General features: G+C 40.8%; 1 protein-coding gene across 6 annotated transcripts in view; it reads left to right on the top strand.

Annotated features, from left to right (window-relative positions):
* arhgef12a (Rho guanine nucleotide exchange factor (GEF) 12a) overlaps window positions 1-17,475 on the top strand; it is a 44,823-nt gene that overhangs the window by 24,154 nt on the left and 3,194 nt on the right. For 3 of the 6 annotated variants that reach the window (XM_015951561.3, XM_015951560.3, XM_015951558.3), the window contains exons 4-28: window positions 3,371-3,436; window positions 5,266-5,364; window positions 6,227-6,276; window positions 6,506-6,563; window positions 6,652-6,824; window positions 7,130-7,207; window positions 7,525-7,644; window positions 7,946-8,053; window positions 9,308-9,439; window positions 9,586-9,687; window positions 9,787-9,897; window positions 9,975-10,064; window positions 10,238-10,280; window positions 10,479-10,584; window positions 11,775-11,912; window positions 12,021-12,053; window positions 12,545-12,659; window positions 12,750-12,846; window positions 12,922-13,125; window positions 15,717-15,837; window positions 15,914-15,946; window positions 16,071-16,222; window positions 16,340-16,486; window positions 16,745-16,830; window positions 17,291-17,416. In XM_015951561.3, coding sequence (XP_015807047.1) covers window positions 3,371-3,436; window positions 5,266-5,364; window positions 6,227-6,276; window positions 6,506-6,563; window positions 6,652-6,824; window positions 7,130-7,207; window positions 7,525-7,644; window positions 7,946-8,053; window positions 9,308-9,439; window positions 9,586-9,687; window positions 9,787-9,897; window positions 9,975-10,064; window positions 10,238-10,280; window positions 10,479-10,584; window positions 11,775-11,912; window positions 12,021-12,053; window positions 12,545-12,659; window positions 12,750-12,846; window positions 12,922-13,125; window positions 15,717-15,837; window positions 15,914-15,946; window positions 16,071-16,222; window positions 16,340-16,486; window positions 16,745-16,830; window positions 17,291-17,416 — 2,588 coding nt within the window. The remainder of the gene's footprint in view (window positions 1-3,370; window positions 3,437-5,265; window positions 5,365-6,226; window positions 6,277-6,505; window positions 6,564-6,651; window positions 6,825-7,129; window positions 7,208-7,524; window positions 7,645-7,945; window positions 8,054-9,307; window positions 9,440-9,585; window positions 9,688-9,786; window positions 9,898-9,974; window positions 10,065-10,237; window positions 10,281-10,478; window positions 10,585-11,774; window positions 11,913-12,020; window positions 12,054-12,544; window positions 12,660-12,749; window positions 12,847-12,921; window positions 13,126-15,716; window positions 15,838-15,913; window positions 15,947-16,070; window positions 16,223-16,339; window positions 16,487-16,744; window positions 16,831-17,290; window positions 17,417-17,475) is intronic. The other 3 variants (XM_015951559.3, XM_015951563.3, XM_015951562.3) reach the window with 3 other exon arrangements.

Genomic DNA, 17,475 nt, shown 5'->3' with positions numbered 1-17,475 from the left:
GGACCATTTAAACTAATAGCCCCAAGCCATGCTTTGACTGAGGATTACAAAATTTGGTACACTAATGTGGTGTCTCAGGACCTACAAAAAAGTCTCTTGGACCCAAGCGCAAAGTTGCACAGGAAGTCGGCCATTTTGGTCAAAGTACGCGATTTAGTGGTTTTCGCACACGTTGTTTGGAGAGTGATGCTCCGTCGCCCTTTTCACCAATCGCCTTCAAGCTTCTGCTATGCACTCTTAAGACAGAGGGGAAAAAATTCCACCGTCGGATTTTTCAAAAGTTGAAAGGTGTGGGCGTGGCTAAGCCTCAAACTTTGACCTTTCGCCACGCCACTCTTTTTTTTTCACGTCCCTATTGGACTCCTTTTACCCAATCAATAGGAATCTCTGGCAAATAGCAGTAGACAAGTTGAGGTCACTTGGTATCCAGTACAAGTAGGTTTAGAAAAAGGGCGGGGCTTTGGCAGCATGGCAAAAATCGCCATCACACCAAGGAAATACGTTTGCGTCCCATTTCTTCAGTTTTCGTGATATCGCTACGAAACTTCTGGTGAGTGATCCTAGTCTGACCCCCAAGAGAAATAGACAGCTGAAGATTGTGGGCGTGGCCTATTTTCTGAACTAGCGCCCCCCTAGAGTCATTAAAACTGTCAGCCCCAAGCCATGCTTTGTCCGATTGATGCCAATTTAACAGAAAAACATCTTGTCAGCCAAAGCTGACCTCATTGGGATTGGGATGGTCACAGCGCCCCCTAGATAACTTTAACCTACAATAACTTTAAAAAAACGTGGTCAGAAAAGCATTACAGTTGGCCTGTGTCATCACACCACCAGTGTGGTAAAGATAGAGTTTGCCCTATTGGTGAGACATGTAGTATAATGATGGGCTCAGAGGGGATGCTGAGTCAGGGTGAGGTGCGGACGAGGTGACCGTTAGCGGTTTCTGGTGTCGGGGTGGCCGACGTTTCTGTTCCGCGGACGTGCCCTGTTGCCTCGGGCTGCCGGCCAGGCCGGAGCGGCGCGGAGCTGCGAGGGCCGAACGACGCTGCTTGCAGCTTTAATTTTGTTTTCTATTTCTAAGCTTTATTCATTCTGTTTGTCAAATGGAACAAATTTGCTGTGTTTTGCTGCAATGGTGAAAGTGTGTGCTTTATATTTTGTTTGTAATTGCAGGGCTCCAGACTTTTAACACCAATAGCACTTTAGCAGCTAAACATTTAAAAGCAGCACTAACTTCCCTCTGGCACATATATTTCCGTCACTGCTACACTAATGATGAATAATTCATTTAGTTATGATCATAAAATTTACAAACATGCATTTTTAGATTTTAGGGTTGGAACTAAATTCCATCATACTACCTTAAAATCCGTTCAAGCAAAAGTAAGTACCAAATCCATTGCAATGACAAGTGAAGGGCATCAATTCTTGAATATTTTACACTTTAGCTGCTTATTTTTCTTTTTCACTCCCACATAAATTCAGTCAGAATCAATTTTCTCTTTTAAACAAATGAACATGAGCCATAAATACAGCAAAGTTTCCACATTTGTCATTAGTCAGCTTCAGGTGTTCTGAGTTTTATAGCCACCATAGTCACCTGTGCAGTTGACTCCAGCCTTTGCAGATACGATTCAGTCTCATTACTGAAGCAGGATTAATGGTGTTGTCCTTCAGTCGAATTTTAATTTTCTTTTGCCAGCCAGTTAACTACTTTAAGCCAACTTCATCTTCTAAACAACCTTCGTCAACATGAGGTTGAAATTTTACACTGTTGACTCTGAGCTTTTTAAATACAAACATAGCACAAAAAAGCAGAAAAAGAAACAAGAGATCTTTTTTTTTTTTTAATAAATAAAGACAACCTGCTCACCCTTGTTTCTAGGCCGCATTGTCCTGGTGCAATATTTACAATATTTATGTCTCAGCTTCTTCCTTCACACACACACACACACACACACACACACACACACACACACACACACACACACACACACACACACACACACACACACACACACACACACACACACACACACACACACACACACACACACTTTTTTGCTTAATAAGCTGCATGATGACAATTAAAACGGTGTTTGATTGGGTGTTTACTTTAATGTTTTTCCTAATTAAGAAAATTGGTCAATCTCATGGATTATTTGCGAATGCATAAACAGTTACGGTCTGGAGCCTTGGACAGTGCTTACCTGTGTTATGTGTTCTAAAATAATAGTTTGAACAGGAATTTTTCTGCTTTTTTAAAACTGGGATGGTTCTGTATCTGCAAAGTCCAGATAGTTCTTTTAATTTTACATAAAACTATGCTTCCAGGCATAAAGGCCACATAAAGTCTCTAAGCTTGTTATTTTATCAAATCCCATTTTTTGCAGGATGAGCTTGTTGAGGTTCCATAACAGATCGGTTTAATATGGTGGCTGTCCCTTTGGTGTTTGTCCACAAGCAAGGCAGCGCGGTTTAAGAAATGACTGAAGCTCCTGTACTCAAAACAGCAGAAAAATCCTCAGTGCCAAATGGTAGTTGATCTCTGTGTGATGCAACAAATCTTAGACAAGATATAATTTCTCAGTGGTTACACAAGAAATGTCCTGTTTTATCTAGCACTGCTTATACATGCAATTCCCAAAAAAAGGCTTCCATTATTTAATAAAAATATTAATCTTTTAATTCCCCCTCTTTATAAACATTGTTCATTTGTGCTTTTTTGTTGTCATGCATATAAGCTTGCGCTGTTTGTTTATGCTTGTTGCTAATATTAATTTGCATGTTGCATGAACTTGACCAGTTGTTTTGAATGTTACCTGATTTCTCCAAATAATTTTATAATGGTTTGGTTATAGTAGAAAATGTTGAAAACAGATGCACACATTGTAAATTTTTGCTAACCTGCTGATTCGGATTTAACTGCGTCAGATTCCTCCCTGAAATTATAACTATAAGCATATAGATTTGTTTTACTTTATTTAACCTTTATTTAACAAGATGATTTAACCAGAATATCAATTTCTCAAATGTTTAATTTCTAGTTCAATAAAAAATCTGATAGTTATGAACCTGTGGATTTAGTCATTATTATAGACTTTGAAACAAATATGGAGCACCAGGAAAAATGCAAAAAAAAAAAAAAAAACACACATTTCTGCTGAGCATTATTTTCTTTACAAATGGACTCTAGTTTAATCCAAACCAGTATGTTTTAAGGCTGTGTTCATTTACTTTTTCTTCTTCATGATTTGTTTCTGCTTTTATGATTTTCTCTTTCCTGTTTTGTGTTTCCTTTCCACGTGTTTTTGTTTTTGTTTTGTTCTGTTTGTGCGCTGCTGTGCTGTCTGGTGGGGGCTGTGGGCAGACGCTCTGGTGGTGCAGAAGAGTGGCAACAACAGTGTGCTAGCAGAGGGGAAGCCTGAGTCCTGTGGTAAGATGTTCTGGTGTCACGGCTTTTAGAGCCTGGTGCGAAATTGCCAATGGTTAAAATAAAGTTCAATAAGTTTAGTTCTTTTAAATGAATGCAGCCAGTCCATAAAAAAACCCATCTGCACTGGCCACTATAAAAAAGGAGACATTTCAAACTGGAATCTGCAATTTTATTATTCCTTGAATAATGCAAAAAAAAAAAAACATGTTTCAAATTAATGTATGCTTCTGCACAGCAGCCAAGATTAAAATCGTGTGTTTTGGCTCTTAACGTCTGTACTAGTTGTTATATAAGACCTAAGCGGCTGTTCACAGCTTTAGGATTACCAAGGTCCTGTTGAACTGTGTAGCTTTAACACTTGAGCCAGGTCATGGGTGGTATTTCTGCACATTTTGAATTAAATAATCTTTGAAGGTCAATGAAGCCCTACGCAGGGTATTTTTACCCTGATTTATTCTCAGTGTAAAACTAAGCACTCAGTGGGTTTGGCTTGTTTCCTGAATTCATGTTAACAGATGATGGGGCCTCGTCATCCCATCATGCATCTCTGCTCAGCTACTTTCCGCTCTCTCGTGCTGGTAACAGTTTTTGTTTCTGGTTCTGTTTCAAAGAGGGTCTGAAAAAAATCCTTATCACCGAACAGCAGCCAAAACCCCAAATACTCAAACTCCACTCACAGGAAGTAGTTTTGCCGGTTGTATTTCAACAATTTATGCCCCCTCTATTTGGCTTGGTGCTTCTAAAGGTGCACTGTCAATATGAAAGGTCAGTTTATTCTCTAGAGAACATTTCCTTGCATTTTAGCAAAGGGTGCTGATTACATATCAGTTAAAGCTTTGAATAATACATTAGCTCAGATGGATTAACCTGAGCAGTCATTAGAACAGCACTCTCACTTATCAGTGTGTAGGAATACCATCTAAGCAGCTCACAAACCCCAGTAAAAAACATGGAAAACAGGCAAAAGAAAATCAGTTCCAGAGGCAAATTCACACCAGCTCTTTAACCCACATGGCTTTATCTCTTTCCTCGACATCCATGCTCCCCCACTCTCGCCCTTCCCCCTTTCATCTCTACCTAACCCTGGTTTTACAACCCCCCTCCCTCTATGACTGTGCCTCTTTCTCTCCGCTAATCCTTATTGATGGACTCACTTCGATTGTTTGCTTCTGACCAGAAAATCTTGGACAAAACACAAGAATTAAGCTTAAAAGGTTAAATCTGTCAAATAGTTAATAAAAATCGTAAAATATGTTTTGAAAAGTACAAGAATGTTTTATTTTCCCCTCCTGAGTATTTTTCTTTCTGTGACCGTGAGTTTTACTCTGCTGTCAGTCTAGTGTAGCCCCGCCGTGAGATAAGCGCTAATCTCTTCTTATCATACAAGTCACAAACGCTGCCTAAAGAACCTGACGAGTAACAATCCTCATCCGGAGCCTTGGAACGACAACAGATTTGTTAGGATTTGAAAATGAATTTTAGTTTTTGATCAAATGAACACGATTGTCCTTCCATGTGCACAACAGCTTTACTGGGTTTCTCTTCATGCTGATTGCAGACATCTCCATTTTTACGCCAACCTTAATTTAACTGTGTTAGAGGAAGAAACCGAAGAGTCAGTATTTTTATTCATTTATATAGAGAAGTGAAACGTAACAGAGATCCGCTTTCTAAAAATAAAAGCTTTTGTCACTGAAAACATTTTTTACCCAACAAAAACCATTTCACACAATTTCAAGATCCATTAAACGGAAAAGACATGGGGGTTTAGTTGTGAGTATGTTTACTTGACTTCCTGGCCACATTGTTTTGTCCTGTTTCTCTTGCAGGTCTAGTCCAGCGATGTGTGATCATCCAGAAAGATGAAAATGGCTTTGGGTTCACTGTCAGTGGCGATAACCCCGTGTTTGTGCAGCTGGTCAAAGAAGGTGAGACCGAGTCTTAGAAACAAAACAACAACTCAAAATGCTGCAGAATATGTTCGGTTGTGGTGAGACAAGAAAGGGGAAGTGGAAGGAAACACTTGAAGACTTAAGTTGCTCTGTCGTCGATGTTGGGCAGCGTTTAACTGTCTTTCTTTTGCGTATGGTTTATACTTGTTATGGAATCAAATAGAGATGGAGAAATTACTTGTTAATTTCAATCTAGTGTGAGATGGACCCCGTTTTCTGACAAAAACACATCTAAATGTTCACCGTGCCCAAAGCTCGATGGGAAAGCTGAATTGCATCTCTGCTCCTCTTCATCAGCTCTGAGTTAAACACTTTGTACAAACTGAGAAGGTTCGTGGACGTATTACAGTATTTAACTTGCTCGTGTAACTGAAACAGGCTTGTCAGAAGCCGTCGTTTCGCTACATTAGCAGGCTAAAATAAGGACAGCAGCCGCTAGCAGTGCCACATCTGTTCACAGCCTCGTCGGGGCAGTTGCTGCTGTTTGTAGAAACGACTCCAGCTCCTGCTGACGGTGGAGTCAGACGTGGCTCTCATAATAACCTGTCTCATGCCTAAATCCTTTTGTTTGGGGTGGAGCTGTGAAACAGGTCCTTCTTGTAACATAACCACTGTTATGGTCTTTCAAAATAGTCACTTTGCCACATCTGCTCCGTCAAGGCAACGTGATGTTTGCTTTGTGTAGAAATATCAGCAGGGATGTCTTCGCTATTAACCCCCTAACCCCACTCCCCTGAAAAAATCTGTTAGCTCTATTTTATTTCTCTGCCTCTTGAGGAGATCTAATGTGTAGCGTTATTCCACTACAAATGTGTTATTTTTTCTTTGCCCTCACCAGATGGGGCTGCTATGCGGGCAGGTGTTCAGACAGGAGACAGGATCATCAAGGTATTGTAGTTATCTGTTTATGTTTCTTTAAACTGCAGGCCTCCATGTTCCTGCTGCTCTGATACAGAAGCTGTAGGCTGCCCCCTGCTGGACACTTAGTACTTTATGTTTTCCCACCACATCTTACAATTTAAAATTTAAAATTGTGGAATGAGTTATTAGATTGTATTTTCTGAACATCTATATTAATGCTTTTATTTCCCCTCTATGTGCCATTTTTTTCTTGCAGGTTAACGGGACCCTTGTGACACAGTCCAATCACACTGAAGTTGTGAAACTTATCAAATGTTAGTTGCTCTGCTTATATTTAACTTAAATGTCATGATAAAAACCTTTTTGAAAAGACTTAATCATCCTTTTGGTGTTTTATTCTAGCGGGCTCGTATGTGGCCCTCACGGTTTTGGGGCGACCTCCGGGGCTCGCTCAGATCCCGTTGCCTGAGGCAGAGCCTGATGTGTTCGGCGTTAGGGTATCCTCCCCGAACTCTCCAGCCACCGAACGCTCATGCAGTCCTCAGGACCGCCTCTTTTCCCCACAACAACAATATGTACTAAACATACGTTACTTGTTTATTTTCTGTCTCTGTTGTCAACATTCTTATTTACAAGGACACTCTTATCTTCTTCTTCTGTCTTATAAATTATTGCTTTTTTATCTTTGTTCCATCATTCCAAATGGTGGTGCTTTCTTTAGTTCTCAGCCTTTAAAAAATGTGCATGTGGTACATAAGTGTGTGTGTGTGTGTGTGTGTGTGTGTGTGTGTGTGTGTGTGTGTGTGTGTGTGTGTGTGTGTGTGTGTGTGTGTGTGTGTTTAAAGCCCAGATTAAGAATGCTAGGTTTTGTCTCCCCCAGGACGAGAACAACAGTTTCTGCGACCAGAGGACAAATGTCTTTGCAAAGTTTCTATCAAAGGAGCAGCAGGAGCTGCAGGTTAGCATAACAAAGACTATTGTCTCGTGTCTTTTACTTTAATATTGTTTTCCTATTAGGTTTCATCCCTAATTCGTCTTTCTAAGGAATATGTTTGTTAAAAATCCAAAGATCACATTTAATGTTTAATGGAAACTTGTTTTTTGTGTAGGAATAAAGTAGAAACAATCTGTAAATGCAATGATTCTTTTTTTAAATCAAGGCCCAATTTTTTTAAGCTAATGTGAGTTTTCCTGAGTCTACTTGTGTATTTGCCAGAATGTTACACTGATGTCCCAGACTAGTTGTTCCTGTTCACCTCATCTCTCACTGTCTAGGTCATGAAAAAGGAGTACAGCAGGAACCCCTCCCCCAAACTACTGAAAGACATTCAGGAAGCTACAAAACACATTCCACAGCTGCAGGGTCAGCTCTTCAAGGCCACTGGGACAACACAGGTACCGACTTGCAATTTTAGCCTCTGAGCACCATATTCACAGACAGAGATGCTCCAGAAACACAGGAGCAATCTTTTACTCCATTTTGTGTAGCATTGGAGATGATTCCAGACAAACATTAATCCTAATCTCATCAGAGGATTAGGTTTCCTCTGTGTGAAGCATCTCTTTTGTGTCTGTGTGACTTCTAAATGTATTTGCACACATGCAAATGGTCATTTTGTGAGCCTTTGAGGCTGACTGTGACTCTCTAGCTGATCATAATCAACAAAAATAAATAAATTGTTGCATGCTTCCTCAGGAGGCTGTTTCCGGTGGTGATGAAGACAATGGTAGCATATCAGAGACAGATTGGACCCCTCCTCATAAAGGAAACAACTGCATAGACCTGCTGTGGAACAACACTCCAGTAAGTTTACATGAAGTCAGAAATGTCACTTCCTTAAATTAAATAAATAAATAAAAATCACCATAGTTTTGAGCTCTAGAGAACACCAGCTTGTTTCAGTCTTCATACTGTATATGCAACGTTTTGTTAAAATATCAACAACACGTGTTATTATTTTTTTAATTTTCAGATTTGTTGCTATTATTATCTTTATTAGTATAGAAAAGACTAGACTTAATTGATCCCACAGCGGGGAAATTCACTCGTAACAGCTGCACATACTCCTAGAGAAAAGAAAGAAGAAAAATAATAACAAGATTACAGGCAAATACACAAAAGCAATAAACGTTTACTGTAACCTATTAATATTGTTATCCACATTTCACTGCGGTGTCTTAGTCCAAGAACATTCTGCGCTGAGAAAAGATGGAGAAGTGGACGATTTGGTTGAAAAATAGGACTTTGCACAATTAGTTAGAATTCAAAGTTTGTGTTTTGAGGGACTCCCAGCTGTCACAACATCAAATTTTAGCTCAATATCTGTAAAAGCGACTGAGCTGTAGCGGTTTCTGTGTTGGCTAAAGTTGATTAGCTTTGGAAGCCATCTTGAATTAAAACAGATTCCAAACGTAAATCAGTTCACATTGAAAACTTTTTCAGACTTTCTTCAGAATCTGTGTTGCGATTGAGGAGTTGTTTTGCTAGCACTACACACAGACATGCACAGGAACTGGTGGAGACCAATATTTACTGTTTTTTCAGCAGCGGCTGATAATTATCCTTAGTAAATATGATTTAAAGTCAGGCACATCCTCGGGCAGCCCGTTGCTGTCGCAGAATTTAATTTAAACAAATTTTTACGTTCACTAATAACATCTGCATGATTAATAATCTAAATGAACTGTATTTAGGTGTCTGACTTTAACACTGAGCAGTGCTCAAAGTTAAGATTGAACAGTTAGTTAAATTCAGAGTTCAAAAACTGATTCAGCTTCAGAAATGTTGTGCATCAACTGGTGTTATTAGTAACATTTTAGCATGAAAATAAGATGGAAATGTCAAGATATCCAACATGAAAATCAGCAGTACATATCGGCTGACCATGTCTCCTACATATGGGCATCTGCAATAGAAAAAAAACAATATCGGTCAACCTCAAACATGAGTGGACGCATGCAAACGTGTGCACATGCACAGGCAGAAACATTACTACTTATTTTTTTACTTTTAGAGGTGGGCGATAATTGAAAATGTGAAAATGTATCCCTCTTCCAGAAATCCCGTGTATTCGAACCTGGATCTCCTTCTACCCAGAGTCCAAGAGACTCCTGCGCGAGCCCCAAAAGCTCTCCTAAAGACAGCTTCAACCCCGTCTACTCCCCAGAGACGGAGGACGTCACTGACCTGGTATCTAAACCATTCTGGGTTGTTCTCATTTTCTTGGGGAAAGTTATTCATTCACTCCATTTGCTTTGTTGGTATTTGCCAAACACGAGTTCAGCGTGACATGTCAGAGGTTTCAACTATCAGGGTGTCGACGTATGTTTTTGCAGGACACCGTCTCTCCCACCACGGTCAGCAGTCCTCTTCCCTGCCGCCTTGGCTTGCAAATTATAGGAGCAGAAGACGACTATTTTGATTCGGACCAGGAGCAGGTACGTTAGGATAGCTTTAACGTCTTTTTCTTTTATGACATATCCTCCATCACGAGCTTTTTGAAGGAACTGTGAGTTGTGGGGCTTACTGTGTTGCAGACAAATGGCCAGTGTAACAGCTTTAACAGTATTGAGCAGCTCAAGTCTCGTCCTGCCCACCTCGCAGCTTTTTTGCATCATGTCATTTCTCAGTTTGACCCTGCTCCTGTGGTAAGACCCTCTACTGGAGCCATATTTATTCTGCTTTTTAGAGGAGTTTCTTACATTTGTGTGTTTTCTTTTCTCAGTTGTGCTACCTCTATGCTGACTATTACAAGCAAACCAACTCCAAAGAAACAAGAAAGGAGCTCCATAACGTCTTCATAGACCGGGCAGCAGTAGGTCTACGTTTTGATTATAAGAATAAATTTCCATTTGTATTATGTTACATAAGATACTCACATCTAATAGAGAGTTGCTGGTTTGTGACCAAATTTGCCGGTGATGACATTGGTGATACTTAATTTGTAGGAAATGGATCAAACTAACCCTAACCCTATTTCTGTTTCAGATTTTAAAAGTTCCCATTCCTGAATCAGTTTCTTCTGACCTTAGTAAGTATGTCTTTGTGTGCCTGGCTGGCAGCATTTAAATTGATCTTTTGAAGTAATTTTGATTTCAGTGTAAGCTGCTGACCTGCAGTAATCATTTAGAGGTTTACCAAATAAAATATCTAGTATATATTTAGCATGTGCTTCCCTCAGTCCCTTTGTATTTGATGTTTAATGTCTGTGTGTGTACATTTTTTGAAGACTGGCGACGAATGGAACTGAACCCTGAAGAAACAAACAAACAGTATGTTAAAACACTGCAGGACTCTCTCCTCTCTGACATTCAGAAAAACCTCGAGGACTTCAGGTAAACCTCTGAATCCTTATTTTATTTTTGCCATTTTATTTAGTTTCATTAGTTCCAGTGTTGGCTGCGCAGTGGTTAGAGCTGTTGCCTTGCAGCAAGAAGGTCCTGTGTTCGCTTCCCAGCCTGGGATCTTTCTGCATGGAGTTTGCATGTTCTCCCTGTGCATGCGTGGGTTAACTGGGTTAATTGGTCTGTCTAAATTGTCCTTAGGTGTGAGTGTGTGTGCACATGATTGTTTGTCCTGTGTGTCTCTGTGTTGCCCTGCGATGGACTGGCTCTCTGTCCAGAGTGTACCCCGCCTGATTGCCCATTGACCGCTGGAGATAGGCACCAACCCCCCTGCGACCCTACGTGGACAAAGCGGGTTCAGACAATGGATGGATGGATAGTTCCAGTGTCACTAGTTAAAACATGACATACATTTTTTTTATTGTGTAGTAATTTTTTTTAGTTCTTTTACGGCACCTTGACATATGTGCATATACAAGAGCACAAGTGGATCTAATGGAAGAGATGAGCTTTAAATGCATACTGTGCATCTTTTTCATATATTTTTTTAAATAATTTTCTTGAGCCAGTATGTGCTAAAACGATCCTTTATAGGGGTAATGAAAAGTCACTCAGACCCCACCGCCCCCCTGTGGCCAAAATACCACACTTGCAACTTCAGAGTATCTGGACAGTCCCTAGTTGATAGTAAAGTGGAGCTGGTATGCTAGCGTTGGAGTCTGCTTCAGCACGATTCCTGCATGCTTTAGATCGTGAGCTCAGCTTTTTTGTTTGATTTAGTGACGAATCGCTCCTGTAGAAAGTAATGAAGGCATTTCAGCAGTTGCATTAAGGTATTAAAAAAGACAAATGTACAGTGAAGAGGAGAATTTCACTTTCAGTTTTACAGCAGTGAGTTAAAACGGACTCTAGGGGGTGCTAAAAGCAAGCTAAAAACTACCAAGTTTGCCTTTAAATACATGAGGTTGGGAACAGTTGGCATGGAACATTTCAAATATTTGATGAATCAAATACTCAATTACTAAAATATTTGATAGCTGCAAACATGAATAAGTCAGTAGAAAAGAAAGATGACAGACAGGAGAAGGAAACCTCCAGCAGGACAAAAGTACATCTCCATTCATCAACCTGTTAAATCACCATGACTAATAACAGATCATCCGATGTTTTTGCACATGCAGGCAGAAACGCAGTATGGGCCTAACAGTGGCTAAGGCTGAGCTGACAAGACTGGACCAAGAAAGAGTCAGAGACCGGGTCACCATAGAGCGGGAGCGATCATACGCAGAAAGCATCATCAGTAAAATAGATGACATCCTGTAAGCAGCACACGTATACGTAGAAACATTCATTCATTCATTCTTTAAAAAGAATCTCCATACATTTTTGTTGCTGCTTGCTCAGTTCCTTTTACTTTCTGTTTGCAGGTTCACTACTCAAACCACAGAGGAAGACAAATGGTAATAAAGCTCCCAATTGGTGGCCTGGTGCAGAAAATGTCACTTGAGGATTAATGAATGGATTCTTTTGAGGAAAAACCTGTTTCACATCTAAAATAAAATGTGCCTCATGTGGCTCATTTCACTGTAATAATAAAAAAAAAGTCTTGTGCAATGCTAGTCCTTAAAGTTTCACCCAATATTAAAAAAACATCAACTTTTATGTAATTAGAGCTCTAATTTGCTCCCCCCATGTTCACAAATTAAACACCCAGGCAGCCTATTAAAGGGAACGTGATTTATGCAGCATATTTATATTAAATAATTCAGAAGTGTGACTGATTGAAACGGGCTTGTTTGGAGATGCCATATGGTCCCAGCACAGCACAGATGGTTTAGTTAGAGTTTGAAAAGAAGAAAAACTGGTGTGACATATGTTACCAGTCACGATGTCCTCCACAGATGTCAGCAGTGCCTCGTTTTGTAAATTGAACTCTTTTATTTCCCTTCAGCACTACGATACAGAATGTTATCTACACATACATGAAGCACCTTGGGGTGAGAGTCAAGGAACCTCGAATTCTGGAGGCCAAACGGGGTCGGAAAAGCTTTTTACCTAAAATGATGGTACTTCATATACATCTGGCATAATACACTTCCATCTTCAACCATTATCACCTATTTGACACTTTATTAAATCTATATTTTTACATCCAGCAGAAAGGCATAAAAACTGAGAAGGAAGGAGAAGACAAAGGCAGAAAAGTATTTATGTTGCCCCTGCGTCGGCCCAGCCGCATTGACTCGTCGCCAGGTGAGTCTTATGTTGTTAAATAAATTAAAACAGTGATGGTGTGCTTCATGAGTTTTCAAAACTCCTCGTATGCAGCCATTAAAGCCCTGGACAGTCGTCCCAAGCCTCAGAAACAGCTGTCTCAGCCGACGCCTGTGACCAGCGAGCTAATGGAAGTTGGTCCATTGAGAGGCAGCCAATCCAGCGATTGCAATGACCTCAATCACTCCATGTCTGTCACCACCTCATCTCCAAACATCAACACCCACTGCACAGATGTGAGCCGAGACGTCGACATCGGTGAGCCACAACATGACTAAATGAAGAGAAAAGGAAATAATGGTTTTGTTTGTTTAGCACAGTCACTGTTGATATCAGTTGTAACAGTGTGTCCAAGGTAGAGGTGTGAATCTTCACTTGTCTCCCGATTCGATTCAATTACGATTATTGGGTTAACGATTCAATTTGATTCGATATCCCGATGCATCACGATTATTTCTTATTGATTTGTTTTCATCGATAAATAGAAGATGTCAGATAATTGCTTTTTATTTTAATTTTTTAGTCAAAAACGTAATTGACACAACCTGCCATCCCTCAAAAGCTCTCCATTCCCAACAGGTTAGGACAAAACATTTTAAACATTTAAGAAGATTTAACGAAGTAAAACCATCCGTTTCCTCCTTCAACACCACGCCTCAGGCTGAGAAAAACACGCTTTGCAAAAACTCACAAAATCTCAAAAAGTACTGAAAACCTACAGGACACATAATGTAATAATAAAATACATAATGGGTTCATATATGAGTGTTTAATGTCTCTGAGCAGCTCTAGAGTCAAATATGTATGCCACAGTTGAAGGGTGTCAGAAATAACACCAAATGAAATGTTTGACTAGTTTGTTATTTTATTTGAACCCAGTGGTTCATTTCTGAAATGTTGGAGAATGAATCAAGTTCTGTTTGATGCAGAAAATAATAAAACATAAAACAAATTCTAAACCTCCAATAATATTTAAGATGTGTGTTTTATTCTTTCTGATAATAACACCAGCAGAAGGCTGTGGGCTGGATTAGGATTAAATTACCCAGCTGATGGATCTCCTTCACTAACCAGCTAACTACAAACCTTTCCACTAGCTGTCCTGTGTTACTCTCACCATGTGACCCTCATGTCCACGCTGTCTCTGGAGGAGCAGATAGGAAACAAGATCTCCTGTAATCTAAAAAGAACCAAAGCTTCCTCCCAGTGTTTTAAAATTGAATTTAACGTCAGTTTATCTTCATGAAACAAAAGAATAAAGTGGAATAAAAACTTCTATTTTTTCTATTTCTCTCTCCTTTTAACTTCTCCATGTCCCTAAATAAAAGAGATAGATGATTACTGATTACGCTGCAGCCGCCGTCACTGACCCCCGCTCCCTCCCCAAGACCGGATCTCCCTACATCACAACACTCGGTCTGACTGAGCGCTTCCAGGAGAAATAATAATTAAATTATGAAAATAATAATGCGTGTTTAGAGGAGCGTCCTCCGATCCTCTCTCTTGTGTGATGGGGCGACGGTGGCACAGGAGTTAAGTGCTCGTCTCGCAATCGGAAGGTCGCAGGTTCGAGACCCGCTCAGTCTGTCGCTGTCGTTGTGTCCTTGGGCAAGACACTTAACCCACATTGCCTGCTGGTGGTGGTCGGAGGGACCGGTGGCGCCAGTGCTCGGCAGCCTCGCCTCTGTCAGTGCGCCCCAGGGCAGCTGTGGTTACATTGTAGCTCATCACCACCAGTGTGTGAATGTGTGTGTGAATGGGTGTGTGAATGGGTGAATGACTGATTGTGTTGTAAAGCGCCTTGGGGGGTTCCAGGACTCTAGAAGGCGCTATATCAAATACAGGCCATTTACCATTTTTACCATTTAGCAGACATCCCCCCCCTCAGTCGCTGATCGAGCGAACGGAGCGCGCCGCATGACAACCCGCTCAATTAACATAATTCACGGCCCAAATCCAACAGAACCGGTCAGGCTGATTCGGTTCCGGTTCGGTCTCAGGTTACAACTCCAGCGCTCAGCCCTGCAGTACCACATTAAGGCGGAGGTAAATGTGGAGGACGCTCACTCTGACAGATTTGGATGCTGCGCTGGTGCCGCCATTAAAAAAACAAAACTACATTCCACTATAATCGATTATGGCGTACTCTTCTATGATGCAGAATCGTTTATGTCCGCATCGCGATGCATCGATTATTTGATTATTTTCCTCAGCTCTAGTCCATGGTCAGGTGTCTATGTCTTCTGAGTCTCACTTAAGGTTTAGTCACTAATAATCTCACAAGAAATTAAAATAAAACAGAACATTTGACAAAAATTCAAATCACCACTAAACGACTGAGTCTCCGCTAATGACACACAGTGGATAACTCAGTGTTACTCCACGTCCTTCATTTCAACACCAACCCCGAGTCGTAACAGCAAGTTAGAGCAATGTAATGCAGAAGCTGAAGCCAAAGCAAGTTCAAAGATCCAAATGTTTTAAAATGCATTTAGTTGTTTTGTATTTTTAACGCTTAAACACGCCGGTGATCAGGTGAGTCGGAGGGACTTTGAGCCCCGTGAGTGCATCCAAAACTACAGCATCATGGCACCACCTTTAGCTTCACTTTAGAAAAAGGAAAATCAATGAAGGTGTGTCATCCATCTGTATTTATGTCAGTTCTCTTTATGCTCATCTTGTAGTTTTGAAAATGTGAAAACATAAAAACACATAGAAAACTGATCTTTGAGTCAACTTTATGAACAACCCTGCTGTAACCGAGCTGGATGGACAAATAGTGCATAGTACCTTAGTACAAAACCTCTGGTATCCCACCGTTAATGAATAAAGCTAAATGTGTGTCTCAGGTGGGACGTCATCTGGGTCCTCCAGACTGAACGACGGCCTTCAGACCGACCTGGACGTGTTCCCATTCCCGTCTTCACCACTGGATGTTTGTGATCAGCTCCAGGAGGACGACAGTGACCGGTACTTTTACGGTCCTGTTTGGGATTTTCTTTCAAGTAGAAATTTTTGTCACTGAATGTTTTTATGATTACTTTAGAGCCCATGAGGGAACTCCAAAGGCCACAAGAAGGCAAGTATACTCGGTTTATTTCACTGTAGAGCTTTAAATAAGTTCAGGAGAACTTAACAGAAGGACCTGGACCTTAAATAGTTCCATGTAACATTCCAATAACAAAACCTTTCTCTTTTGCTAGATTTGAAGGATTGATTGCAGCTGATGTCCAAAGTGAGGACGATCAAGGGACAGACTCTGAGCACAATCCTCCAAACTGGCATCAGCGGGTGGGTCGAGAAGTCCTCGTAGGCCTCAGTCCTCATGAAATCAAGCGTCAGGAAGTTATCAACGGTGAGGGCAGCCTGTGAAAGCATCTTAGGCCACATGTTGAAAAAAAAAACAGATGGAGGGCTGGTATTTATGTCTTTGGTTGTCAGATGTAATGAACAACTGGTATCGTGTCTGCAGAGCTGTTTTACACTGAGCGCGCTCATGTGCGGATGCTGAAAGTTTTGGACCTCGTCTTCTACCAAAAGCTTTCCAAAGATGCAATTCTTCCTCCTACTGACATCAAAAATATCTTCACCAACTTGGAGGAGGTTCTGCAGCTGCATGGTACACACACACACACACACACACACACACACACACACACACACACACACACACACACACACACACACACACACACACACACACACACACACACACACACACACACACACACACACAGTTTTTACACAGTTTTGAACCTTTAGGAATCAGAAAACATCTGAAGAATAAAATGGACTAGGACATTGCTGATCCTCACCTATTTTGATCTCACACAAAAATGAGACGTGCTAACTCTGATTTTGTGCGTTATTATTTAAGTTTCAATACTGGAGCAAATGACAGCTGTCCGGAAGAGAAACGAGTCTTCCGTCATTGATCAAATAGGAGATGACTTGCTCTCTTGGGTGAGTACAAGCCCTTCATCCTAACACTCAGTATTATTGAAGATCGGTGTTTCATATTTAAACATGTGCTTGTGACTGTTTTACATGAATCCTTCTAGTAAACATTAACTGGTGAAACATCTGCCCATCTCATTAACAAGACACCTTATTAGAGTGGAAGGGAGAGAAATAAATCCTTGTTTCTCAGTAAATGGGCCCATCAGAGGATGCCCTAGATTTGCCTGACAACCACACATCCCTGTACCAAGTGTGCTACATTTGATGTGAAGAGAATCCTCTCCACGGGATATAAGCTGGGTAAACGGTCCCCTGAGGATCCAGTCTGCAGTCAATCCTAAGATGTCCCTGCTAAAGTGACATAATCCTGGCCCTATATTTGGAGTCAGCTACTTATTTAAGGGTGTGCATGCAAAAATGTACATGTCAAATATTTGAGCGTCCCTCTGTGCACTGGTCACAGTTCAGCGGCGGCGAGGAGGAGAAGATCAAGCAGGCAGTGGGGACGTTTTGCAGCAATCAGCCTTTTGCTCTAGAGATTATTAAAACCAAGCAGAAGAAAGACTCGAGGTTCATTTCATTCATCCAGGTATGAACGTTTAGCTCACACAGGACATGCTGCTGCTCTCTGTCTGAGTAAAAGCCTCT

This window comes from Nothobranchius furzeri, chromosome 13, assembly GCF_043380555.1.
Source record: "Nothobranchius furzeri strain GRZ-AD chromosome 13, NfurGRZ-RIMD1, whole genome shotgun sequence".
In the NCBI taxonomy this organism is placed as follows: Eukaryota; Metazoa; Chordata; class Actinopteri; order Cyprinodontiformes; family Nothobranchiidae; genus Nothobranchius; species Nothobranchius furzeri.
The sequence above is the reverse complement of the archived record's forward strand: the minus strand, read 5'-3'. Positions and strand labels throughout refer to the sequence as shown.